This window comes from Falco biarmicus, chromosome 8 (assembly GCF_023638135.1).
Source record: "Falco biarmicus isolate bFalBia1 chromosome 8, bFalBia1.pri, whole genome shotgun sequence".
NCBI classification, from domain to species: domain Eukaryota; kingdom Metazoa; phylum Chordata; class Aves; order Falconiformes; family Falconidae; genus Falco; species Falco biarmicus.
Genome location: NC_079295.1, coordinates 35,869,346 through 35,895,239, shown reverse-complemented (window position 1 = coordinate 35,895,239; position 25,894 = coordinate 35,869,346). Strand labels below are relative to the sequence as shown.

Here is a 25,894-nt window from a genome sequence, read left to right as displayed (position 1 = left end):
GGTTTATTTAACTCCCTCTACAAGTAAAGCTAAAAGGATGTTGAAAAGTAAAGTGTATCCTATGCATGTCTTGTTCATTTTCAGTCTGTCAGGTTCTAAAAACTGAGTATCGGCTTCCTTTCTCACCATGGATATTTCTTCCTTAATGCTTTGTGATGAGCCTCTGATTGCAGTAAGCATTGCTTTTAGTGGGTAAATTCCCTCTGTGAGAAGCAAAATTGGTGATTCCACCAATGTGAACACAGCAAGGCCTTGCTTTACCTTCTGGAGAAAGGACTGGTGTTGAATTGATTGGGTTTTTAATAAATCCCCTCAACATGCTTGATTGAGCACCTGCATTGTGACCATTTTCCAAGGTGTTGCCACTTAGAATTGTATTTTCTTCTTCCATTTTAAATAAATTTTGTCCGCATACAGTTGATGCAGCCAGCGGCCATTCTGAGGCACTATGAGAAAACAACTGCATTTGTGGCATTCAGTTTCTAAGTAAGCAGAAAGTAAAAAGCTAGATTTACCTGACCTGGAAACTGGGACCTGAAAATCCTTGTTTATTAAATTATGTGAAAGTTCAAAGAGGGTTGGTATATACCTAATCGGGTCAAACAGTCTTCTCATACCAACAAAATAATCATATACTTATGAGGATGATATTCTTGGCATTAAAATGCTGAATGTACTTAGTCATCTCATCATTTTATGAAAATGATGCCTTTGAAAGCATAAGGCTCAATTCACTAAACTATCTTTCATGTCCTAAACTACACAAAAATTCAAGCTGTAGACAACGTGAGTCTCAACGCCACAGTCACCTACACATTAAGCAATAGCTGTTTTGTCCAGATCAACAGTTATGAATCATACACAGTTCATGCTAATCAGCTTTATTTCCTCTAAGATAATTTACTTACAATTCAGGATTATCAGAAGCGCTCTCCTTGTGATACTAAAATACATTTGTAGATTGTGACACTTAAATTCAGTAGGCAAGCTTTGGTTCTGTTGTCATTGTTATTTTTCCCATCGTGCCACAAGTGGATGATACCTACCTATGTATATATGGCTTTCCTATAAACTGCTGAACAGACTAATGAACTTGAAAGTACTTCGTATCAATGTATTTTTTCCTAAGAAAAGAAGCTGGCACTTATTCTTTATCTTGAAAATCTGATGGTGTGTCTTTGAGAATGTCATTGTCTGCTGCAGCAAAATAATCGTGGGATTTCTGCTCAAGTAGAAAAAAGAAAAGTGATTCATTATTTCAAAAATTATTTTACTGTCAGTCCAGAAAATAGATGAAAGCTTCTGACAATATAGAAGGGAGAGCAAGGCTTATCTTATTATTTAAGGTTATGCTTTAAAGAGAAAGAAGTTCAAACATCACATTTTTAGCTCAGCTGTAATACAGCAGAGGTCATGCAGTTACAGCTTTCACCTTTGTGGTTTCCTGGATGTGACTGTACAGCTGTTTTCACTGCAGAGTGTTACCTGTCCACCTGATGTTAAATGAGATCTGGAGATTGTTCGCGTTCGACACAGCCTACCGTTGCATTCTGTCCTGGCTGGCTGATAGAAAGCTACTACCCGGTAGTTCAAAACCAACACTTTTCATGTAACACCTTCCTACGGCAGGCTGGTTGTGTAACACCATTGAATTCGGTGAGAAGTTACTTCTGATTACACCAGTGTATCTGTGATCAGAATCCTGCTCTGCATCTCAATACACTTTATTTTACAAGAAGCTGTGAACATAGTAAAAATGTCCTACTACAGAGGTTACATATGAGCAACCTATGCAATCCTGCAACTGCGTATCCCGTTTAGAAACATTGTGTCATAAATACAAAGCAATTACAGGACTTGGAGGATGTCTAAATTGCTAGAACTCTGAATTTGAAATAAGAAACAGTAGCATTGTGGGATCAACATACACAGACAAAGTAACAAGTTTTTAAAAGTTAAAAACCTAGAAAATAGTTTTCCTTTACAATAGAGTTTTAAATAATAACTAAAAAAATAAAAAGTGAACATACTTTGTATCTCCTATTAGAGATCAGATCTGAAATGAAAGACCTAGAGTTATACAATTAAGTATTGATTTTGTTGATCTATATTTAATTCTCATAGCAATTTAGTTGTTTTTACCCAATAGTGTTTTCCAGTTATACTTCACTAGAAGCAATGCCCTTCTTGCTTCTGTGTTAATCTAAAAACTAAATTGCCCGGTGCATGAGAGACATAAATAAAGTTCATTTTATTTTTGTGTGTAACTGATTCTGAACCCTTTAAAGTGCTGGTTAACTAAACTTAGACAGCTGGAAAATACATTTATCCTGCAGAATGGTTCATTGCTAATTCTGGGCTCTGGCATGCCTTATAAGCATAGCCTGACCTCCAGGCTATCAGGGCTTCTGTGTGTTACCATCTAGAAGAAATGGACTTGCTGTTTCATTCCTTTCTGCATGCCAGCTGTGGGGTCCTTTGCACCTATGAACCAGCCTTCCCTGCACCTTCCCGTTAGACCTGCAGAGTCTTTGTGCCATTCAGAACAGCTACGGTTGTGACTGGTCCTTCATCACACACACAGCACTGAAAATGCATTCTACCCATATGTAACCTCTCATTTTTAAAGTTTTAAAAAAATCTAATTTGATGTATTAATGTAGAAATAACACCTATTTATAATGTATCAGTGTAACTGCAGGCTAGTTTTCTTTTCCTAATTTCCTGTGCTTGAAGTGACATGCCAGATTTTATTATATCACTAATGGGTTTTAGTTATTCCCTTTAGGATGTTGCCAACAAGGAAACATTATTCTGGTTCATAACTCATGAGTTTATTTCAAAGTGATGTGACTCGTGATGAGTGTCTGTATTATGTCAGATAGAGTTTCTACTCTTCTAAAAAAAAAAAAACACCCCATACTGACTAGCTAAGAAATGCCAGTGGTGGGAAGCTCTCTGCTTACACAGAGAAGAACCACAAATGCTCCCCATACCCTGAGGCTACAACGGTACAGACTTTCTATACAAAAATATAGTATAAGTAAAACCAACTATCTATTGATCTGCTTTGGGATGACAGGCCAATGCTTTTACAGAGACACTGTGAAAACCACAGTCCTTTTCTGCACTGAGCCTTTTTTTTTTTTTTTCCTTAGACCAAAATCTGTGACTACGTTTTTTTATCTTTTCCCTTAAGTTAATGCTTAGGAAAACATATAGTGACCACACCGAATGCAGCAGACACCTTATTTATTCATAGAACACAGGCAGAATAGCCAGCAGCAAAGTCAACACCTTCAGGCTGAAATGGCTTTTAACTATTTTTTCTGAGAAGAATCCTGTCTGAGAGCAAGCACATGCTGTTGGCCCTGTCTTAGCTCTTCTAGCAATACTGAACTATATCACCAAGTCCTTTTTTTTTTCCTGCAGTGATAAAACCACCAGCTAATTATGCAGAAAATTACTACTAATACAGGAAAGATTTGACTGGAACCCACGACTTGGAGGTTAGCTGCTCTACACTATTACCAAATCTCACCCAGTTCTCATGGATACCAAACACATCTGGTCTGCTGTCAGATGTTCCTATCTGCAGGAAAAGCTGCTGATTCACATTAGTGTGACTCTCAAATGCATTAATGAACTAATTACTTTAAGATGCACAATGCTAACATCTTCGAGCTAACCCTTGTTCTTTGTTATAACTGTGATTCTGCTGAAGTCAGTAACAGATGTATATGAACAAAACTAAAGACACTACTTAACCACATACACAATTTATCAAACAAATTCTAATAATGGTTGCTTTGGTTTTGCCTTTTGATTCATCTAGCAGCTATTGTGACTGCCATGAAAAATAAGAAACTTAATTAAGTATGAATCTAAATTAATACACTGTTACTTTTTTCCAAATTGTATCTATAGTAACTAGGAAAAAAATCCTTAAAGAACTTGGGGTAACATTTGTTCTGACATGCCAAGTTTAAAGAAGTTATCGGTGACTTTTCAGCTCCAGGAGTACACATAATTTTGTTACTGTGGGAGAAAATTATTTGTGATTATGCATATTCTTACATTAATATTTCTGCTTAAAGCTTTTTGTATTTTTGCTCATGGAGCTTAGGCTGTGAATGTTTTCTTTTATGTGTCAAGGACTATAATATTGTATTTTAACCCTCAAACTACAAATATATTTTTATTCCATATACAATTTAACAGAAAAATGTAACAGATTTAAGTGTAGCTGTACTAATAAAACCATGAGATAAGATCATACTGTACATATTGCACAACTGATATCAGAGTATACTTCTAGAATATTAATTCCCTACCAAAAGTCCTGTCCAGGTGACCCTACTTTCTTACCTGATTACAAAATTAGCAACAGGTGGCCTGAAACTGGTGTAGCCAAGCAGATTACACCTACATCAAATGAAAACCCGCGAAATATTACTTTCCGTGTCACATAAGCATTGCCTTTACTTACTTGCATACTATTACAGTAATGTGTTAGAGAAAGGAAAAGATTATTTTTCTTTTTTTACAAAAAGATGCCTTAACTGGGCATTAAGACATCTAAAAAGGACAAATTATATCCAAAAATACCCATAACTTATTTCTGAATTCTGTCTCTATTGCAGTACTAAATTTTGCTAGAACAACTTCTAGAATTAGTTCTTCCTTTAAATCTTGATGTATTGTAGATGTACTGTTTATGACTCTCTGTCTTTTGCCAATGGGTTTCACCGATGGGCTTCAGTTCAATTTAATTTGATTCAATGATTTTGCTTAAAATTTGTAGAGAATAGGTTTTGTTCCCTGCATTTTCTCTAATACGTTTTATAAACTGTTAGCCTTATATTAAATGTGAAACTAGGGTGTGATTAAAGTAGGGTTGTAGTCTAGGTTGTGCTTGTAAGGTATAATAAATTATTCATGTTACATATACACAGAATATACCACTGTATTCACTCTAGTCTGTCCTGTGGTTTAAATCTATGTCTCAGCCAGCCAGAGATGCTGCTCTTACTTTGATACTTCATCTGGACTGCTCTGTGTAGCAAATACTGTAGGTGTCTCTGCTCCTCCTGCCCAAGAGTTTAAATTGGGCCCATTTGAATCGGTAAAAGTTTTATCATAGACCTTACTAACAGCAGTATTGTCTTAGTGTTGTCTTCTTGCAGACCCAAGTTTGTGCTAAGTAGCCACATTCAGTTTATCTAAAAAAGAGCTGTGAAGTAGGAAAAATATCCAAAAGAAGAAAAATCATTTAGTTTGTCATACAGTATTGTGGGTTTAGTACTCTGAAGAGTGAAAAGTGCTAATATTTATGTTATTGATGCTATGCTTAAGAATTTTTTCATCTGGCCTACAGAGAAATGAAACTGTTTCAGTAATAGTATGTAATGTTTTAAGTGAGGGCAAAGGGGAGAACATTTTAAGCTGAGATTGTAGAGAATTTCTATTGAAGGATCCTAAATTTGGGTTCATTCCCATTACCAAGGGTTATTTTCGTCTATTTCAGAAAACATTGTAATTACAGGTATTGAAGACCTTGGTTTTAACTGTCATTTAAAATCAGAATCTAACATAACATTCCCTAAAACCTTTTAGACTGAAGATTAATTAATGAACCAAACACAAATTTTTCACTTACTGAGACTTTAGCATCTCCTGTTGCTTTGCTTAAGTTTATTTGAAATATTTGATAAAAATACTAACCTAATCCAGGCATTGTTAGCTTATGAAATGTGACAAGATCGCAACATTAAACAGTCACCAAACTGGCATTTCAATTTTTACCTAACTAGCCAAAAATCAAGCAACCAACTATGTAACTATTTGTTATCTTCTTGCCCAGGATTTCCCAGGATAAGCATCACAGCGTGCACAACATCTGACCTACTCAAAACTTCAAGACTTCAAAAAATTCTAATGCCCCTCTAGAACTGCATATGTAAAGACACACAACATCCATACACCTGGCCATGCTGCCTTTTCAGTGTGCTTTAAAATACCATTTCATTTTGTATCGAAACCAAGATATTAATGTGTTGGATCGACAGTCATTTACTGATTCAGTCTTTGCTATCTGATGGTAATAACAAAAATGGGGAATGGCTTGCACTCTTGACAGCGTATCTCAGAATTCTTGAATCTTATCTCTCCGAGAGGTTGTTGAATGTTGAATGTAAAGTGTTGAATGTTATCTCATATTTCTGTGATAATATTACCTGTAAGAGAAGTTCGTTATGCATATTTCAAAACACCCTGTATATGAACAGCAGGTGATTTTTATTGAACTGCTCCCTACATGTTCCCTAACTATTCCTTGGTCAGATCTCTGATTATAAATACCAGTAGCTAACAAAGGGACCAAATTACTCTTGTATAATCCTACTGTGCATTTTTAATATAATGTGCTAATACATCGTCCGGTGTTCCTGCAGAATTACAACACTTCTCCGAGTAGGCCTGGCCAGTATCTGATTGATTCTGGTCCGTGGGGATTGGCCCAGTTCAGTATAATTTCCTGTCTCGCTGCTTTCTTGTCTGTCAGAGAGGGTTTGGGTCCCTGGAAATCAATGGGCTTACACATGCAAAATGGGAGGTTATTCTCTGGCAAGTTTCATTTGTGTCTGTAATTTACAGAAAATGCTGTTTTCTCCTCTGAACATGTCTATGCAGCTTTTGTTTCAGCAGACTCCAGACTCAAACAAATACCTGTTTACATACCCAGCAAAGTATTCATAAAGGAGCTGTAAATTACTGTGAAGGTGCTGGAGATGCTTAACACATGCATACCCAGGATCTGCTACTTAAGACATTAATAGCACTTCAGTGTTTTGTAAATGGAGTCCTATTTGTCTCAGCAGAATCATTAAAGTTATGATTTATCCTAAAATGGACATTAATGTTCTATTTAATTGTAACAGATATTTAAGCATCTAACAATCTATCTCCTTTAACCCTGTGAACTTTGGAAAGACAGCAATTAATGGTGTACAGTAGGATAACTTTATTTTTATAAGAAATATGTTTCTAATATTTCCCTCACTTATTACAGAAATTGAAGCAAACTGAAGAAACAAAAGAAGATTCCCAGAATAGATTATCTAAAATTTCCCTGGAGTCGCTCAATAAATTTAACAGCAATAATGTACTTTTATTAGAAAAAGAGAAGAACTGCCTGAACAAGGTTGAAGGACAAAAGGAAGAAAATGGAAAGAAAGAAGCAGCTTCCTTAAATAGCTCGGGTAGGCACGACGTGGACAATTTAGAATCCTTGAGCGATTCGCTATACGATAGCTTCTCCTCTTGCGCCAGCCAAGGCTCAAACGATGTATAGAGACGCTTCCCAGTGGGCTGTGACTGCGGCACGTGAGGGAGCTGAAGGCGAGCAGGGAATGAGGAGGGGATCTCAGTCCGGATCGCTGTACTCACGGCAGGGTGTTCGGATTCTTCAAGCAATAAGAAAGGCGAGACGGCAGTCATCGTGATGCGCGAGACTCAACGCTGAACACAACCAACGGTTACACAGAATAAAGTCTTAATTTTGCACTTTTGTGAATATTTGTACAGTTGTAAATATCTTGGGAAAATATATTTGTAGGGATAAATGACAGCAATAAATATTACATTGGTGCTATGCTTCTGTAATGGCAGATTACTAACTTAAAGAAATTGATGTTAATATTAACAAGAAAAGTTTGATTTTTTTAAAGAAGATTTATAATTGTTCTAGTCTTAAAACTGTATGTAGAAACACTGCGTTACCATAAACCTGAGCCTGCCAAATTGTCTGTAATAAACTTCCTTGGACTCCCTTTTACAAAACATTTTATTTTTTACTTTTAGTGCAATTCCATACAGGTGTTCTAGGGATACGTGCATTTCACATCTTACAACCTCACGACAGGTGTCTTATTTCGGAAGGGTTTTCACTTTTGACACAGCAAGAAAATGAAGAGATAAAAAGGCCTGATAACTGCTGGTGTTCATCAATCATGTACATAACGTTTGAAAGATGAGCGTCAGAGTTATTCAGTCCTGACATAAACGGGAGTCCTGTATGAATAAGAACTACACCAGCCGCCCTTTACTCCTGACTGCAACATAGTTTCCCCCTTCCACCTCCTCTGTACTCATTGCCTAGCAAATTCTGAATGTACCCTATCGTGTTACCTTTTGTAGGCCCTGTTCAGTCTTAATGAAATTGTAAACGCTAAAATTATTTTTAAAAATAGAAACTCAGCTCCTGTTCATGACATGCTGAGGGAAGATGTTGGTGCTAACTGGTACTAGTTCAGACATATCCAGGAGCAGGGGGGCTGGCCTGTAATTGCGTGGGTTTGTTTTTTCTACAAAGGTTGTTTATATGTAAGGGAAAGTCTATTTCAAAGGTTCCGTGTATTTTTTCTAGATGTGAAGTATTTATAACTGCTTTTTGTACAGCAATCTGTAAACTAGATATATTTGCGATATTTCTAGACTCTACGGTTTCTTTAGCTCATGCCTGTTGATCTTTGAAATGCTGTTCGATCCGTGTTGATATTCTCTGCAATTTGGTATATTTTAAGTCATTTCCGCCGTAAACTTGCATCGTCTTTTTCGACTTTTAAGGAATTCTCATTGGAACATCTTTCGTAAATAAAACTTCCCTTGGGTACGTGTGCGCTTGAGGAGGGGTGTGCGCAGGAGCCGGTGCTGCGCGGGGGGGCCCGGCGGCTCTCCCCGCCTCCCAAAGTCCCGCACCTGCAGGCCGGACTCGGTCACGTAGATGCATTCGTAACGCGGCGGCTAGAAAGCAACTGGAGCTTGGCTCACTGGCGGATAAGGCCGCGGAGCGACCCAAGAGCAGCACGCGGTCATCGGCGCGGGATCCGCGTCACCCCGCGGCGGGCGGGCACGCGCTGCAGCTCCCACAGCCCGCCCGCCGCACGCGGCCCGCCCGCGCGCCCGCCTTGGCGCCTCGCCCGCGCGCCGCGCCCCGTCCCGCCGCCTCCCCTCAGGCCGGGCGGGCGCCGCCTCAGCACAGCTCCCCCCTCACCCCGCCACAGCTGCCGCCCCCGGCAACGCACCCCGGGCGGGGGCCGCCGCGGCCGCCTCCGGAACTGGCCCGTGCGCCCGTCCGCGGGGGGGGGGGGGGGCGGCATGGCGGCCCCCGCGCTCCTTTCTCCATCTCTGTAATTCCCTTTCGGGGGGCCGAGCGGAGAGGACGGCGCCTGCCAGAGTGAGTGGCCGCGCGTGGGGCCGGGCCTGCCCTCACTCCCTCACCGGGAAAGCGGGCTGGGCTGGGCGGCGCAGCGGGCGACGCCTCGCAGCGGGGCCCGGCCGGCGACTCCCCTGCGGGCGCGTTCCGGCCGCCACCTGTGGGCTTCGGGCGGGCGGGAAAACGGAGGCGGCCAGGGCCGGGCACCCGTGCCTCCCAGCCGCAGCCCCGGGAGCGGCGGCGGAGGGCTGGGGGTGAGCCAGCAGCCCCGGCGGGCAGGGGTCGCGGGAGCCCGCCGCAGCGCCGGGCGAGCCGCACGCCGGGCGGGCGGTGCGGGCCGGGCCCCGGGCGGCGTGCGGGGGCAGCGGGGGTATGTTCTCCCTCGCTGAACTTTCCCCGTCGCCGGATCGCGCCGGCGACGCAAGGTGCGGGGCGGCTGGCGGGGATCTCCGCCCCGCTCCGCCGGCATCACATGGTGCTAGGGGAGGGAGGGGGGAGCCGCCCCCCCCCGCTCTCGCTTCTCGTACAGTTTCTTCCAGTCTCAGCGCTCAACTCCGGCGAGGCTGGAGCGCGGCGCGGGGCTAGGCAGGAGCCGGGCGGGCTCCGCCGCCTGCTCCCGGGGCGCCCTCCGGCAGCGGAGGCGGCGGGGAAACGGCACAAGTGCGCGGCGCCTCCGCTGCCTCGCTCCTTCTGATGCCCCTTCGCGACTGCACGCCAGCCCGGCGGCCGCGGCTCCGGGAGGATGCGGCTCTTCCTCGTCGCTGCAACTTTCTGGGGATTGTGCCTGGCTCCAGGTAAGGGGCTCCGCACCGTTCCCCCCGGAGGCACCTGCGGCGTTGCCCGCAGCGGCCGCGGGGATGCTTCGTCCTCTCGCCGCCCCTCGACGGAGCTGGAGCTGGCGCCAGGCACTCCGCGGGAACCGGGCAGCGAAGCCCGCCGTCCTGCCCGCGGCCCGCAGAGCTCCCCGCCGCCGGCGAGGGCGCATTCCGGCCCGGTGTCCCCGGCGCTGGCCGCCCGCGGGGCGAGGCGCGGCGCGCTCCGCACGCAGCACCCGGTGCGGCCCCGGAGGATGCCGCCTGCTGACCGCCGCCGCCGCGCACTGCGCCCCGGGCGGGGGGCGGGCAGGGGAGCGGCTCCGTCCCGCCGCCGCGCGCCCAGCGAGGGGAGGTGCGGGCCGGGGGACCCGCTGCGGGACGAGGCGCTGCTGCCCGACGGGGTCCGGCAGCTGCCGCGCCGCGGGGCCCAGCAGAGGGCTGGGAATAACAGCTCTTGGCGAGCCGTGCGGAGCATCTCGTTTGCATGAAAAAGGAGGGAGGTGAAGGATGCTATGCAGCTGTAATTGTGCACGGCAAAATAGTAATTAAGTCATTTCTAATTAATTAGTACCTAAGTAAACCCGTCGGCACTGATAAGAGCCGAAGTGTATGTGTTAGCCGAGCTGCTCCCTCCGGAGCGCGGATAGTTTTAGCCCGCCGCGCTGAGGGCAGCCCCAGGGCGGACCAGGCGGGCGAGGGGCAGCGGGTGCCGTGCCGTGCCGTGCCGTGCCGGAGCCCCGCCGCCTGCTGGCGGCAGCGCGCCCAACGCTGCGCCGGGGGCAGGGCTGGAGCGGCGGTGCCGCCGCCTGTTCGCTCCGCAGTCCGCGAGGAAAGGCGCCGGCTTCTTAACCAGGTGCTGTGCACAGAAGGCATAGCCTCAGCTGAGTGGGCGCCGCGATGATTTTACGTTATTTTTGTCAAGGTCGCCCTTTTGTTGAGCTGCTGGGTAGTTAAGAACATCATAATGCAAGGAGGGAAAGGTGAGGAAGATTTCTGGCACGTATTGATTGTTTGGTCGGTTTTTTAAAAAAATATTATTACTGTTATCCTGAGCAAAATCCTATCTGTTCCAGGTTTGGGTTTGCAAATACAGTGCTACCAGTGTGAGGAGTTCCAGCTAAATAATGATTGCTCAGCTCCAGAATTCATCGTGAATTGTACAGTGAACGTTCAAGATATGTGTCAGAAAGAAGTAATGGAAAAAAGTTTTGGTAAGAATTTAATAATTATACTTCTCTTTACCTGTGTGGGATAGTATTTGTTGCTTTTGGCTCCGCCCATTCACAGCCTTCAGCTACAGATGAATCTGGCATCGCTACCTAAAGGGACCAGATTCTATTTCTTATACTTCTGAGTGACTTTGCAACTCAATGAAGTTAATAATTTTCCTTTAAAATTGGTGTAAAACTGAAGGATGCAAGCCAAATGTTGATAAAGCTGTTAATACACAGTCTTATGGGTCTCAGATTTAGTTTCCCAGCACTGGGAAATTAATAACAACAAGTTAGTTTAATCTCATTACAGTTAATTACATGGGCTTTTCCCCCAAGAGATGGAAGAGCATTAAATTAGTAATTCCCTCCTTTCTTTTATTTACTCTAGCAAATCATATACTCTGAAGGTTCATCTTAAGGGAAGGGTAGTCATCTTTGCTTTCATCCATAAAAGAAAACATCAAGGAAAAGAGAGAGAGGGATAAAAAGAATGTTTTGGGAGTTTGGTGTGGGAGAGAAGGGTGCAAATGGATATATTTGCCATACCAGTTTTCTAAGTCTAAGGGGGGGTTCTCTTACTGTAATTAATACTGAAGTTAGCATATTTGGAGATAAATGTGTTCAAGACAAAACTAGCTGTGATTCTGCGTCTTGCCTCTATTGTCTTCTGAGCTGTGTTATAAAATGCTTTTATTTTATTCAGCGTTGTGGAAGGCATTTGAAATTTAGAGACAACTGTCTCTGTTTAGACCACCGCATTGCTATGTAGCCATCTATGTGAGTAGAAGACTAGAGCTTTTCTCAGGGGCTTCTGGGCTGGGTAGGGCGGCAAGGAAGTGTGCTGGTGGGAGCTGGAGTTCGTGTAGCGTCCTGCTCTTACTGCAGACAGCCGTTACGATGCCGGGCGTTAAAAAGGGCACGCTAGCAGTAGCTCGCTGGTGTGCCTCAACACAAATGTGACCTCTGTACCAAGTGGTAGGCTTAAGGGGCAGCAGACAGGCTGGGACTTCAGAACGCTCACTGAAGGGGAAGCTGCTCTCTAGGATTGCGCATCTTGCTGCTGAGGGCAGTGCTTTAGAGCGTGGAGTTTACTGATGGAGAGGACTGTTACGCTGTTCATATAAATCAAGCTGTCTGTCCTTTCTTAGAACAGCAGGATCCCTCTCTACCTAGCAAATGTGTGCAGCCGTCCGTCTTGAACAGTAACATTGGCTCTTTGCATTAGGAAACTATTCATTCGTATTTTCAAAGTGCTTATCAATCAGTTCCACTTGTGCTGCTAGTTTTGGATCACTACGTTAAGAATCATAGAGAAATAACATCAATAGTTGTTACCTATCAAAAGTAGCTGAACTGCTGGCACTTTGTTTCATTGTGGGTAACACCATCCACAGTGACTGAATTTCTGTAAAATATTTAGAAGCTCTCCAGTGTAGAAAAAAAAAGCTATATGTTTAAAGGAAGATTAATCTCTTTCAAGCTATATATTACTGGATTATTTTATTTCAAGTTTACTTGGAAAAGGTAGTGGGGCTGGGAGACAGTTACAGCTTGCAAGGTACTCTTAAAGTCCGAGTAACTAAATGAATGTTTGAAGGGTTTGCTATCTGAAGCTTCCATGCACCACAGCTTCTATAGTACTTTTAATAGGTTTGAATGGATGCTGTGGTGATTTGAAGGGCTGTAAACATGGCGTGTAGGCATAGACAAAAAAGTCCGTTCTCATTCGATTCTTAACCATTGTTTGGGTTTTTTTAAAAAATATCTTCCCTGGTGCCTTCATGTTTTCATTTCAGTACAGCCTCAGACGGTGTCAGCTTTCCAGAAATGTATCTGCAATCTTCCCTTCAGGTGAATGTTAGAAAAGTGTTTTCAGTCAAGTAAACCCCTCGCAGATCAAAGCGCAAGTCTTCTGGATAGGTGGGCTTGCAGGTGTGCGCACACACGCCTGCAGATGTGTTCAGAGACAGCCACGTGTGGGGTGGGATTTGGCCACGCACCTCTCCTCAGGCTAGCCCGCCGGGCTGCAGTCTGGGCAGTGGGACTGTGACACTTGAAGATGCAAACTGCTACTGTTGTAATAGATTTTAGACATACCTTGATGCATAACTTGTCCTTACTCCTGTGCAGAAGTTGGTTTGCAATATAGTAAATCGGGAACTCTTAAAAGAAACTTCCGGCTGGTTTTTGGTTGGGTTTTGTGGTTTTTTTTTTTTCCCTGCACAATTTTATGTTGTCTCGGAGCAGATCCTTGGATTTTCCCATTAGGAGGTAACTAGCATGCTGTGCATAGCAGGTACCACTGTTCTATTTTATTTAGTTTGCTTCTATAAATGCAGCCCTTACTCATTTTAAGCTTAGCAATTGTAAATTTCAGCTAGTTAATAAATTCAGAATTTTAACCTATTTCAAGTGAAATTTGCATTGCAAGCTTAGTTTCTGTGTTATCCTCAGTCAATTCTATAGAGGATTGGTTGTAAAACAGATGATTCAGTTCATCATCTTTTATTGGTTTTTTCCTAATTGATATTTAAATGTGCATAATATAAATGCCTTATTCTCCCAAGTTTTATTTAATAATTCATTCTACTTCTACCAGTATATTTCATAACTTGATTCTTTCGGTTGTTGCTTATCACTGAAACCTGAAATGTTTCAAATATTGATTTTAATTTATAATAGACTTGAGTTTGAATTTTTAACCCAGAATATGAAAGATGTGAATTTGCATTTATTTGACAGCACAATCTCATAATTAGAGTTTTTCCTCTTGACTAGATACAGCCAAAGAAGTTTAATTTAATTTTTGTAGACTAACCTATTTTTGTCCTTAATAAAATATAGCTGTGTCAGTGAGCAAAATGTTTCAAGTTCTAAACCTTATTTAAATGTTAAATGCAATATTTTGAGATAAAGTTCATGGTCTGAATCAGTAAGCTATCGCTGTAGTCACCCTTCCTTTGCAGTGTGCATTAATCTGTGTGTGTGTTTTGCTGTCAAGAGGGCCCCGACTTACTTTCTGTGGTGTGCCTACAATATGGTCCCCTATGTGTAACCACTGACTTTTTTTCGTATGTATTTGTCAGTGTTCATTGAGTCGTGCAATGACAGCTCTATGGTTCAGCTTCATTCAGCTTCATTTCTGTATTAAACTTCCTATAAAAAATGCAGTGGAGAACTACAACCCCGTGCAGGTTTTTTCATTTGTGTTGTAAACAGTTCCCTATGCCTGATCGTAGTTCAGCAAACCACTCCTCTTCAGTTGCTGTAAGATTAGGGTTAGTGCTTTAAATGTCACTGTGTTCTGTCAGAACATTATCTCAGTATCTGGTGAACCAGTCTTAAGAAGTACTTTCTGGCTTCAGGTGAGGATAACAGCAGTATAGACATGTTCCTAACCCAGAGCTTAAAAAGTGGCTGTTACTGTGACAGCCTCTGATGCGAGTGGCTAAGAGTCACTAAAATACCAGCCACTGATATTTTGAATTAGATCAGCAGGCGTCTTATCTCCGCTGTTTGTAGCATCAGGTAGAAGTTTGCTCCATTGCACACCTTAAAATGAATTGAGAACTGAGCAGTATGTAAGCATGTATCTGATTAAGTGATTATGTGGAACTTGTGTAATTCTGCCTCCCCTGCAAACACACACTTTGCTATGGCGGTTTGTATTTCAGTTGCACTTTGGGGATCTGTCAGTGCACAGAACTGGAGACTCTGTCAAGTAAATGACAAAATATTTTTCTCACTTTAGGCAGAGTTAGATTTTAAAATTTTGCCGGAGCAAGTTTTATGCAGTTACGTTAACATTCTGTTCTGGTGGGAGATACAGAAGGACAAGACAGTATTTTATCTGAGATGCAAAATCTTAGAGACTAATTTTTTAATTTAATCTTTTTTAAGAAAAAATAAAATCAGTGCTTTCTTCCTTCAGAGGGAAGAATGGTGAGAATAGAAAGTGGCACTGAAGACTAGACCAAGTAATTTTTGTCCCACAGAAACTAACGTAAAGGATACATCTCTAGTGTTTTCTTCAGCTGGATAAATGGGTGTCTGAAGAGTGTGTAAATGAAATGTTTGACAAAAGATCAAAGATCTTGCTTATAATAATTTCACTTGCAGATGATTTGTGGAAATACCCATGGCAGATTCCCCTCTTCCCCTTGCCCCTCTCCTTCCTATCTATGTACTTCTAGCAGAAATATCAGTGCTCCTTTGTATTTGGAATGTATGTAGGAAGAAAGAAATCCCACAGTACATCGGGATCAGATGACATATCTTGATGACACGTAGATGAGTTTGTATATATGCTTTTATACATAGATCATAGAAAACACACAGATAATGAAGTTTACCTTTTACTGAAGGCAAGAACTATCTAAGTGTAAAGGATGATCTAAAACCTACTTAAGGCAAAACGAAACTTGCAATGTGAATAGATGAGAAAGGAATAAAGCATGAAGGATGAGACAATCAGCCCAGGAAGGCAGCCAGTCTAGATTTCTCAGAAGTCTCTGTAAATAAACCCGCCTATGCGTATGTTTGGAACAATATACCTTGTGCTCTAATGTAGTTGTGAATGTACTTTTGCAAGGAAAAATAAAATGACTCACAGTAGCAAGACTGGTATTTTAAAATATCTGTCTAAATAAAACTAAGATTTGTTTCTAAATTTTCCTTTGCAAGTAAATTGGGAAACAACCTCATTATTTCTATTAATCTACAATGAGAAACTTCTCTTATTTTGTTGGTTTACAATGGTACTTTTAATGTATTTACATAGTATATAAGCCTGCAGTGTATTTAAAACAATTGCTGTAATTGTGTCTTCAACATAGTGCACGGGAACATCATGAAGAAGATCATCTTCTCAGAGTTGGATTATAATTTTGTTTATTTAACTTTTCTCAGTATTGGTTTCCCAGTCATTTGTTTTATCAGGCAGAGGAAGGCAGTGTCTTAAGTTGTGTGATAAGTTGGCCTACGGTAAATTCTTTACCTGTGCTTATTACTCTTTTTATCTTAGGGTGTTCCTGGCATGATTAAGTTGCTTCATGTATGGCTGTTAAGGATTACAGAAGCACATACTTTGTGTTTTCATGTGTAGCATCCATTAGTACTAATACTAATTGCATGCCTGTATCGAGGGGAAATTATACTCTGGTGTACATTTATTGACAAAATGATTAATACATCAAACAAAGTTTAATGTCTTCAGAATCACTGTAGGCATTAAAGTTTTATAGGTAATAGCTGCATCCCCAGTATCCACTTAGAAACAGTAAGAAACATCCATTGAGCTGGCAGTGGTTTTTTAAATTTTTATTTTCTTCTGCGCTGTTTCTTTTGGTCAAAGTATATCACCATAACTCAAAAGAGCTTTTAATGTATTTTTTAATTTAAAAAAGCATAATATAATAAATCTTTATTGAGAATTATAAGTAAATAAATAAAAACTTGGCATGTTACAGTTATTGCCTGTAACATGGTTATCCAGTGCTACCAGGTGCCCAATGAAATGAAGACATAGTAACCAGTATTGGAAACACCCAGTTCATTTTTGGTGCCCAATAAAAGACTTACACTAAATGCTGTTAATTTGTATTGTACGCTGAAAACTTGGAGCTGTGGCTGTATAACCATTCAGAAACACTTTTTCAAATGCCAGGGCTGTCTTCTTATTAGTAGATTCCTTCCAGTCTTGCGGTTGCTTAGAAAACTTCCAGCCACATACAGGATGTACTGAACTATGTGCATCAGCTAAGGAGAAATTACAGACTGTATGTAGTAGATAGCGGTTCCGGCTGCCTTTAAATATAGAAAAGCAACAGCAGAGGTAACAGTTGGAGCAGTTTATGACTTGAAAGTCATGACAAAGATCCAAGTGCAGAAGTGATGAAGGGCTGTATTATTTTAAGGAAGTTGTGGTATCTGGTCCAGTGAATTTCATTTTTCACAGGACATGGACAATAGCTTTTTATATTATTTTATTTCTCAGACTTGTATGAAAGGTATACAAATGAATTTTGTGATGATACAGTGCCCACAGCCTGGTGTCTCTTAAACCTCCTTCTATCACATTTCACACACAAATGAGTCTGTGTTTCCAAAACCTTCTTGTTTTCAAGACCCTACCTCTTGTCTTCGCTCTCGGTGACCTTATCAAAACATTGGCAAGCATGTTTTAATTAATCCAGACTGTTTTCGTTTCCATTTTCCCTTTGTAGTCTGGATTTTTTTTTTTTGAAAACTTGATATAACCTATTTTGCAAAATTACCAATGAGTCTTTGAGTGCGGAAAAAGTAATATAAAACCCAGTCAAATCCTACTCTGAAGTTGAACAGGCTGTAAAACTGTAAGCATGAAAATAGCTAAAGATATAAAAGCTGAATGGATTTCAAAGGTACTGGCATGCAGGTGTAAACATGTGAGCCATTCCACTGAAATTGGTGAGAAACAACAAGAATACTCACATGTAAAATTATTGATGGGACTTTTTACAAGGCTATAGCATTTTAACATTTGTAATGGCATAAGGACTGTGGCGTCTTAAGTTCACCTCTCTTGCTAGAAGATCAAATATATTTAGATCTTGATATCCAAGGCCATTTAGATCTTGATACCTTTATCAGGAAAGTACAGAAGATTGAATGCTGTGAGCCAGCATCATCTGAAAGATTGTACGTTCCAGTCCTTGACTGTAAGCCCACATCAGCAAGCAGAGAAATGAATAAGGACAGTAGAAAACAGAAGAATTGGATATGCAGTTGAAAGATGAGCTTTTACTTCTGGTTTGTAGCCTTCTGTGCTTTAAAAAGGTACTTGATAATGCCACCATTAGCAGCTGTACTTAACTTTCTTGGCCAATGTATTTTTAAGCAGTTTCATCCCTTGCTTCTACTTTGTGATGCTGCAAGCAGTGACAAAGGCTACTTTATACTGTTACTTACATTATTAACAATGCAGTTTTGAGTCATATTTCCAGTACCAGATTTAGAAGGCATGACTTACAAAGAGTAATCCAAACACTTGTCCTCTGTTGGTCAACAATTGTCCGGTTTTCCTCTGAGATTATTTAATTTCTGCAAGATGTCATGTCAGTTAGGGTCAGCAGGAAAGTGAGAAGAGCAGTCTTTCATTGTCAAAAGCCTCCTGTTAGTTTCAGGGGGGGAAAAAAATGCAACTTTTTAAAAGTGCCAATTTATGAAGAATTTGTGATGATATTGAGTAATAGTTCATAGAAAATTATGAAAATATGCTAATTCAGCCACATAGGGTTTGGTGGTAGGGTGTTCTGTTTTGGTTTATTTTTTTACAGATTTTGTGTACTCTAGAAGAGTCTAATAGCATGAATGTACTTTTATCTTGTCTCCTAAATGCATCAAAGGGAGGGGCTGGGATGAAATACCTGCAGTCCTGGAACACAGGATTAAAAATCAGCAAGTGTGTGACATAGCTTTGCAATACGTTTCAATTTCTCTTAATTTTAGTGCCTCTTTTTTTTCAGCTGAAAAACACTGATAATGGTTGCTTACAGTATTTAATTAGCTGTTTATAAGGCAATTAGTAAATTTCATTATAAAGTTTCTGGCAAGGTGCAAATTATTTGAACCACTTGTGAGCTCCAGAGAAAGTTGAGATGACAAGAATAGGAGGAGTTAGTGTAAAATGAAACACAGAGGCTGTGTTGGGTATGGTTATACATTACACTGGCTTAAACTGTGTTTTTAACAGTGCGTTTACAATCGTAGTTCAAAGGATTTGTGTTGGGGAAGCTTAATTCATATTTTAAACAAATAAAGTCATGATCTGACTGGATCAAGGACTGGGGAAGCACAATGTCAGAAGAATGATTGCATTTCAACATTCAGTCACCTTCTAAGATGTTTAGGACCTTTATTAGGTAAAATATTTTTAATCACTTTCTCTAGAAAACTGAGTAAATCACAATAGGACCTTTTGCAGTCTGTCACTGTATGATGTATGTGTACAGGTACTAGCTAAGAAATAGACAATTACTGTAGCCAAACCACTGAAGCCATAAAAAAAATGGGCATAAAACCTAATATGGAAACTAAAAAACATGATTTAGAAACCTGTCTGTGTATAGAATGACTGAACCCAATTTTGAGCATTGCTGATACAGTAAAATCCAGAAATAGTCATGTGTGTATTTTATGTTCCTCAGAAAGGGATATTAAATGTTTACATGTTGTTCTTGCACTAGTATAAGTTCTTATTTTAAATTTCAGCAGATGTTATGGAAAAGCATTTATAACTCCAGTAGCTGAAAGTGACAGTTCAGGGCAAGAAATAAGGGATAAAATATATAATCAAAATCACAAAGGAAGCATGGATAGGCAGACAGGACATCAAGTCTAAGGACAACTAGAAGGAAAACCTGTATATTCACCAAGACAAGAAAACTGAAAGTTTCAGTGAAATAAGATAATTGAAACTATTCAGAATATTAAAACAAAGAGGGAGTATCAGTTCATAAACACAGTCCTTAGGCTTGTTTTTATGAACAACAACATTAAGAGAACACCCAAAACAACACATACAAATCATGAAAGCGTGCCAACGCTAAGCTAGGACAACTTCTGGGGGCTTCTCATAGGTTGTGCGTGCTACAATCTGAATTGTCCGCTGTGGCCAGTTTTCTACCTTTTCTTGAGGGAGATGGGCAAGATTAAGGACCAAATCTAAAAGAGTTGAGTAAGGAAATTCTTCACAAGTTGTCATGGCACACCTCAAAGCTTGTCTTGATGTGCTTGCAAACTTTCTAACTTATTTAAGATGCAAAATGTTCCAACATGCCTGAAGCCATGGCTCTGTGTATGCCTCCAGCTCCTAGTCCAGTCTTGAAAAGGCAGTTTTGTGACTGCTCAGGGATGCCTCGTTCCCGGGCCCTAGCTGGGTGTAGACTGTCTTCTAATGCTCTGAAAGATTTGATGCAGCAGGTACATGCAGAGTATGCACAGAAGATTTTGCTAAACCGGTTATCTGTGGAATGAGTTGCAGGAGATAAATCTGACTTCATGCATGCCTATGGAATTGGATACATACAAAGCACCGTAGCACAAGCTTTCTTTAAAAATGAGGAGTGTGGGTCATAGCCTATGAGAGAGAGCATTTGGCTTGGAAAAGTTACCATTGGGTGAAGTGACATCATCTACTTGACTGGAGTCAAGCTTCCAGTTAAGTTTTGTGGCCCTGAGGCCGTAGACTTTCTGGGGTGAAGCAGAGGGCTGCGGCTTCCTGCTGAGGTGTGCCACTGCAGAAAGCAGTTTCTGAGTAGTTGGGTCATAGAGTGGGAAGGTGACTGGGTTTTTTAGAAATTAGGTCACTGGTCTCGGAGGTGGTGTCGCAGTTGCCTCTCTTGGCTTCAGACACTCCCCATGTATTTTGCTGAAGAACAGTTGTGAGAGTACAGGTATAAACTGAAGTCCCACACTGCTTGGATTATGGTTGGCTCGTACGTTGGAGCGTCATGCTTGCACTTACTCTTTTTTGTGTCTGTACCTGCTGTAACAGAAGAATCGGAGGTGCCTAATACAATCCTTTTCAATCAGTAAGAGAAAAAGCTTGCATCTTCTGGTACCTTCTGCATATACCCAGTGTAGGAAGTAGGTGTGATGTCACCTTTTGTGGTTGTCCTAGTAACAAGTTAAGCTGTTATTCAAGAGAACATGTACTGGGCTCTGCAGACAGGGTAGGTGGAAGAAGTCTCACTGTTGGATTTGAACAAATTGTAGCATGAATTGTTTGTTGCTGTCGAGACTGAACGCATTTGCGTGTGGCTGAAGCAGTGCTGGGGTGCAGATGCACAGGACTCGACTGCAGCTGAGCAGGAGGGGCTGAGCGTGGTGGCTGGGAGGGGCATGTGTATGGAATGGATCTAGGTGAGAAAATCGGTATTACAAGCAGGAACTATAGAAAAGCCTTGAGATTTACACCACTTCATTGCATGGGATAAGGCAGAAATCCTGCAGAAATAGTAGTTTGGGCCTTGAAACTTATCTAAATGTAGGATCGCGTGTAGGGTAAAGAGAGGTGTAACGATAGGCAAGTTGCTCCGTCTAGGAGTAAATTTTCAATGCCTGATTTAAGCCCAAAGTTGTAGTAGTCCTTCCCAATGTGGAAGGAGAGGGCGTGGAACACTACTGCGTTATCACACAGATACTCTAGCCTTGTGTACTCCCCTCTTCTTTAACAGTACTTGTACCTGAACTACACCTTCAGCCAACCCCACAAACCCTGAAGCCAAAATGACGGAAAATCAAATGGTCAGTAATAGGTACTTCATAGTAAAACATCATTATAGTACCGACACGTATGCATGCATAACCCACAGTGCCATTGAGGGGCTGCTGAATCTGTGAAAAAGGACAAATTTTTCAGTACTCCTCCATCAAGAGATTGGGTAGTAAATATATTAATTTTATATTAGTAATCATACTAATTGAGCACAAATGTAAACTGCTGAGGGCAGGCAGCTGGGAGTGACCCTGTCCCAGTGAAAGCAGCGTAAAACGTGTAGTCACCTTGCCTAGCCAGCAACTTGGAACAATCTGAGGTGGAAGAAAAGCTCCCGGAAAGGTTTGCAATTATATTTCTAGGTGATGTGTTAATGAATGTATCAAGCTGATTGCTCAAGCAAGAATATCCGGTAATTAGCAGTTATGTCTGTGGTATGAGTCTTATGAGGCAGATAACCACTTTGAAGAACTGTCTGTAGTTCAGCCTGCTGGTGGCAAATGATTCGGGAAGAGCTCAGAAGTAGTTTCAGAACTGGCTCAGCAGTACCATAAACCGCTGCAGGAGTGGAGTCTGAGGAGATGCCCCCGGAGGTAACGCAGAGAGCGGGTGCCACCACGGGGGAACTGCAGCAGCGCGAGTACGTTAACCTGTTTGCTGGCGCAAGGAGGGTAGTGTCCCTGGCAGCAAACCATGGAAGTCAGTTGTACTAATTTATTTCCTACCACAATTAAACTGGAATCATCATATGATAGGAAGAAGGTTTAAGGGTATTTTTCCTGCCTTTCTTTTTCATAGTACTTAAAGTGTCATTGCTTTTTCACACTCGTGGTAAAAAAAAAAAAAAAAAAAGTGAAGTCATGGCTGAAGTGTTTTAAAAATGTTGCTCCTGTAGTGCTAACATTCTCTTTTTTTCATCAGTCTTCTATGCCCGTTTTTGTTGTATCTTGCTATAAGAATACTGCAGAATTAGAGGAGAAACACAGGCTTTCTGTGCTGATCAAGCTTAGTTCATACCTGATGCTTCGCAGAAAGCAGTTAGTGTATGACAGTGGCTGATTTGCAAGCTCAAAAGACTATCAGTACTTGGGGGGGGGGGGGAAACTTGGATGCGAAGGGCACGTCTTCAGCCAAGCAGCTACAGACAACCTGATAGAAGTGCTGACTTTTTTTAATTCTAAAGAATCTTGCTACAATTCAGATTACTAGAGCTGGGAATGGGAATAAACAATGATTTGGGGAGTGTAAGACATACTTACAGAAAAGCCACAGGAGAGGCATTATAATGGGATTTTACTGCTAGTTAGATTATTCTCTCTATTTAGGTGTGAACGTGGTCCATCTGTGCGTGAAAGTTTGAGTTGTAAAACTTCAGTCTGTGCGGGAATATTGTGTTTTTTTGACTTTGAGCTCCCAGCTCAGGGTTATTCTGTGGAATTTATCCTGGAGAACAGAGCTGTTGTAAACACACAGAATTAAGCTGCAGGATTTCAATTTTTTTGCAGGAGAGGTCTCCTAGAGTTGCCTGGTGAAAACCATGCCTCAGAGGGCATTACCTAATTGTTCACAGCACTGAACAATTCTAGTCTCCCAGTCTATGGGAAAACTGCAAAATATATGATATTTCAGGGACCTAAACTAATAAATTACTTACTAGTTCGAATTGCAAACAGGGCTTTGCAGGAATCCTGCGTATAGGAAATGGCAGGAAGAGAGTGATCTATAAAACAACGGGAATAGGAAACCTGCCAATGACAAAAGCCTTTCAGGGGAAAGTCAAGATTCACTGCTGTGCATGCGGAGGACTGAGGAAGGGCTACCTTTGGGGGTGGCTGTAGCTGCAGGGAAGGAATGTGTGATGAGGAGAGGGGTTAGAGATGGGAGAACAATTGCTGTGCCTAGTTCTGCTGAATAAAGGATTCCCTTCTCAAGAGGGAAGGGGAAGAAAAAAAGTTAATCATAGTCATGGGAAGGGTCACATCTGCCTCAGCTCTTGGAAGACTGCAGGAGAAACATGGAGGAAGCACCAGATCTTTGTGGGAAACACCAGCTGAGATTTCAGTATGGTAAGCCAGTCGGTGGCAGCACAGCTGAAGCTCTTTGACAGCAGTGGTTTGTCAACAGAGACAGAGCTCCCTTCTTTTTGCAGACTGTAGTAATAAAGATTGTGCCTCCTGATCTGTGTGCCTTTGCTGTCACAGCTCCAACAGCCAGTAGCTCCTCTTCCTCCTTGAGAAAAGGCTCTACCTGCTGTGTTGATTGATTGAACCTCACTGGAGACAGAGACAGATTTAACACTGACTGGAGGGCTTCTCTTCCTAAGTATAACTAGATAGAGATAGCCTTAAAACAAGTTTCAGAGTTTAGATTTGCAGAGGGAGAATGCAAAACAGGGAAACCCCTGCATTGTTGGGGTGGGAGCAGTGTTGTGACAGTATAAAAGAATTGCTTTAATTAAAATTCTCTGAGGACAGGAAATCCTTCTTTCAGAGCACAGCCCACACCGTGTTTTGCTGCTCTGTGCAGCGCCTGGGAGCACAGCGGCAGTTGCCACTGCAGCGGTAACTGCTGGACAGGGCAGGTGCTGCAGTGCTCACTTCTGAAGGCCCCAGGGACGGAGCAAGTAGCTGCAGGTACTGTAAGGTCAGTACCTACCCGTCACGTTCCTGCTTCACTCTCTCCAAAGAAAAGTCTCAATGACAGTCTATTAAAAAATATTGTGGGGCCATGCTAGGGGATGCAGGGGTACTGTTCTCCAAGGGAATCCTGTTCTCATGGCCCTGAGAAGAAAAAAATTGAGAATCCCATATTCAAAGGAACAGTGATTTTATCATCCTTAGATCTACTTACCCCTTTCTGTAACCACAAGGCAATATGAGCAAACCACCGTTATCATCCGTTTGTGTGTTATGTGTATGTTTTTCCAACACATAATCTTCACTGTAGCACTTGTAAGAACATTTTAGACTAATGGCAGGTGGAACTGCCACAACTGTATTCCACTGTGACAGGAGAAAATGCAAGTATGTATTTTAAAGCCTTTATAAATCATTTAAAAATAACAGTAATGTGCATTGGAACGTACTTTTTCTCAGGTAAAAACAAACTGAGAAACCATAAATTCAATTAGATTATTAATTTAAATTAGATTAATTTAAATTACACTTTAAAAGGGAAGACTTTCAACTCAGAAAAGCCATTTCTGTACAAATGGAAATTTTTGTTGTTGCGGCTATTAAGCTTCAAAGACAGTACTTCTAGTTTTTCTTTAAAAGAAACAGAAAGGGGTGTGTGTGGAAGTTTTGCTGATAGCAGTTCTCCTTTTACTCTGGGTTACTTGCTTCTGTATGGCAAAGGAACAAGAAAAGGGACAAAAATACTCAAAAGAAATTAACAGCATAGAAAACTAATTATCTAGACACCTTAAACAACTCAGACATGTTCAGCAACAGAAATGTAAGTCATTTTCAAACTAGCTGCATTTCAGTTATAGCTATTCAAACAGCGTATTCCAAAAGATGAAGAATTCTGGTTATAAAATGCATTGTTTGATATACATTATGTAAATCAAGTTTGTGATACTTGGTTCCAACCAGAATCAAATAAAAGTCCAGACCAGAGTGACTGTGCTTCTGCAGTGCGGAGCTGTCAGCCGTGTCACAGCTGTGGTGTCTGGCTTAATCACCGGCATTGCTTCGGAAACGTAAACTGGCTGTGCAACAGTTTTCAAGCATGAATGGTGTTGTAAAGCAAAACAGAGTTCATCTCAGACTGAGTAACCTTTGCTCTGGTTCACAGGAATCATGTATCGCAAATCCTGCGCATCTTCGGCAGCGTGTCTGATAGCCTCTGCTGGGTACCAGTCCTTTTGCTCTCCAGGGAAGGTGAACTCTGTTTGCATCAGCTGCTGCAACACTCCACTCTGCAACGGGCCCCGGCCGAAGAAGAGAGGGAATTCTGGCGCGGTGCCGAGGGCACATGCGATAACTACAGTTCTGCTCCTGAAATTGGCTCTGTTGGTTTTCTATTGCTAAACTTCAAGGAAGTTTTTTGCCCTGACACGGTTTGTTCTGTCTCCTCCTTTCTTCAAAGACACTGCAGGTTTTTTCCAAATAATTTGTTTCCAAATCCCTGTCAACAAGCGAAGGAAGTTCAGTGGTTGTGGGGAGAGAGGGGCTGATATTTTTGGCAGCTACTGAATTCAGTTAGCAGATTGATTTCCAGTGTGCAACCTAAAAATCCCAGTAGCAGGATACAGAACTCCTGCTCTTTTTGCATAACTGGAAACAAATCCATCTGTGTTACTCCGTTTAAGATGTAGTCAATTCCTCGGTCATTTTAATTTCCATGTTTTTAAGTTCATCGCTAATCATTAACTTTGCCTTATGAAGTC

At 41.7% G+C, this 25,894-nt stretch overlaps 2 protein-coding genes across 10 annotated transcripts in view; both read left to right on the top strand.

Annotated features, from left to right (window-relative positions):
• NCKAP5 (NCK associated protein 5) overlaps positions 1–7,829 on the top strand; it is a 245,345-nt gene extending 237,516 nt beyond the window's left edge. For 5 of the 8 annotated variants that reach the window (XM_056349061.1, XM_056349063.1, XM_056349062.1 and 2 more), the window contains one exon: positions 7,070–7,829. In XM_056349061.1, coding sequence (XP_056205036.1) covers positions 7,070–7,351 — 282 coding nt within the window. In that variant the 3' untranslated portion in view covers positions 7,352–7,829. The other 3 variants (XR_008823500.1, XM_056349064.1, XR_008823499.1) reach the window with 2 other exon arrangements.
• Positions 7,830–9,505: 1,676 nt separating this feature from the next.
• Positions 9,506–25,535, top strand: LYPD1 (LY6/PLAUR domain containing 1). 2 transcript variants are annotated; one of them, XM_056349071.1, is made up of 4 exons: positions 9,506–10,008; positions 10,952–11,009; positions 11,103–11,240; positions 25,300–25,535. In XM_056349071.1, the coding sequence occupies exons 2-4, from the start codon at positions 10,994–10,996 to the stop codon at positions 25,533–25,535; spliced, it is 390 nt and encodes a 129-aa protein (XP_056205046.1). In that variant the 5' UTR covers positions 9,506–10,008; positions 10,952–10,993. The 2 variants fall into 2 exon arrangements, with proteins under 2 accessions (XP_056205046.1, XP_056205045.1); XM_056349070.1 differs by lacking the exon at positions 10,952–11,009 and having other exon boundaries at positions 9,511–10,008.
• Positions 25,536–25,894: the final 359 nt, after the last annotated feature.

Excerpts from the sequence above, each read along its gene's own strand:
- LYPD1 (XM_056349070.1), top strand. The coding sequence starts at position 9,957 with ATGCGGCTCTTCCTCGTCGCTGCAACTTTCTGGGGATTGTGCCTGGCT. Across the intron at positions 10,009-11,102 it reads GGGATTGTGCCTGGCTCCAG|GTTTGGGTTTGCAAATACAG; the intron begins GTAAGGGGCTCC and ends TATCTGTTCCAG. Across the intron at positions 11,241-25,299 it reads AGTAATGGAAAAAAGTTTTG|GAATCATGTATCGCAAATCC; the intron begins GTAAGAATTTAA and ends TCTGGTTCACAG.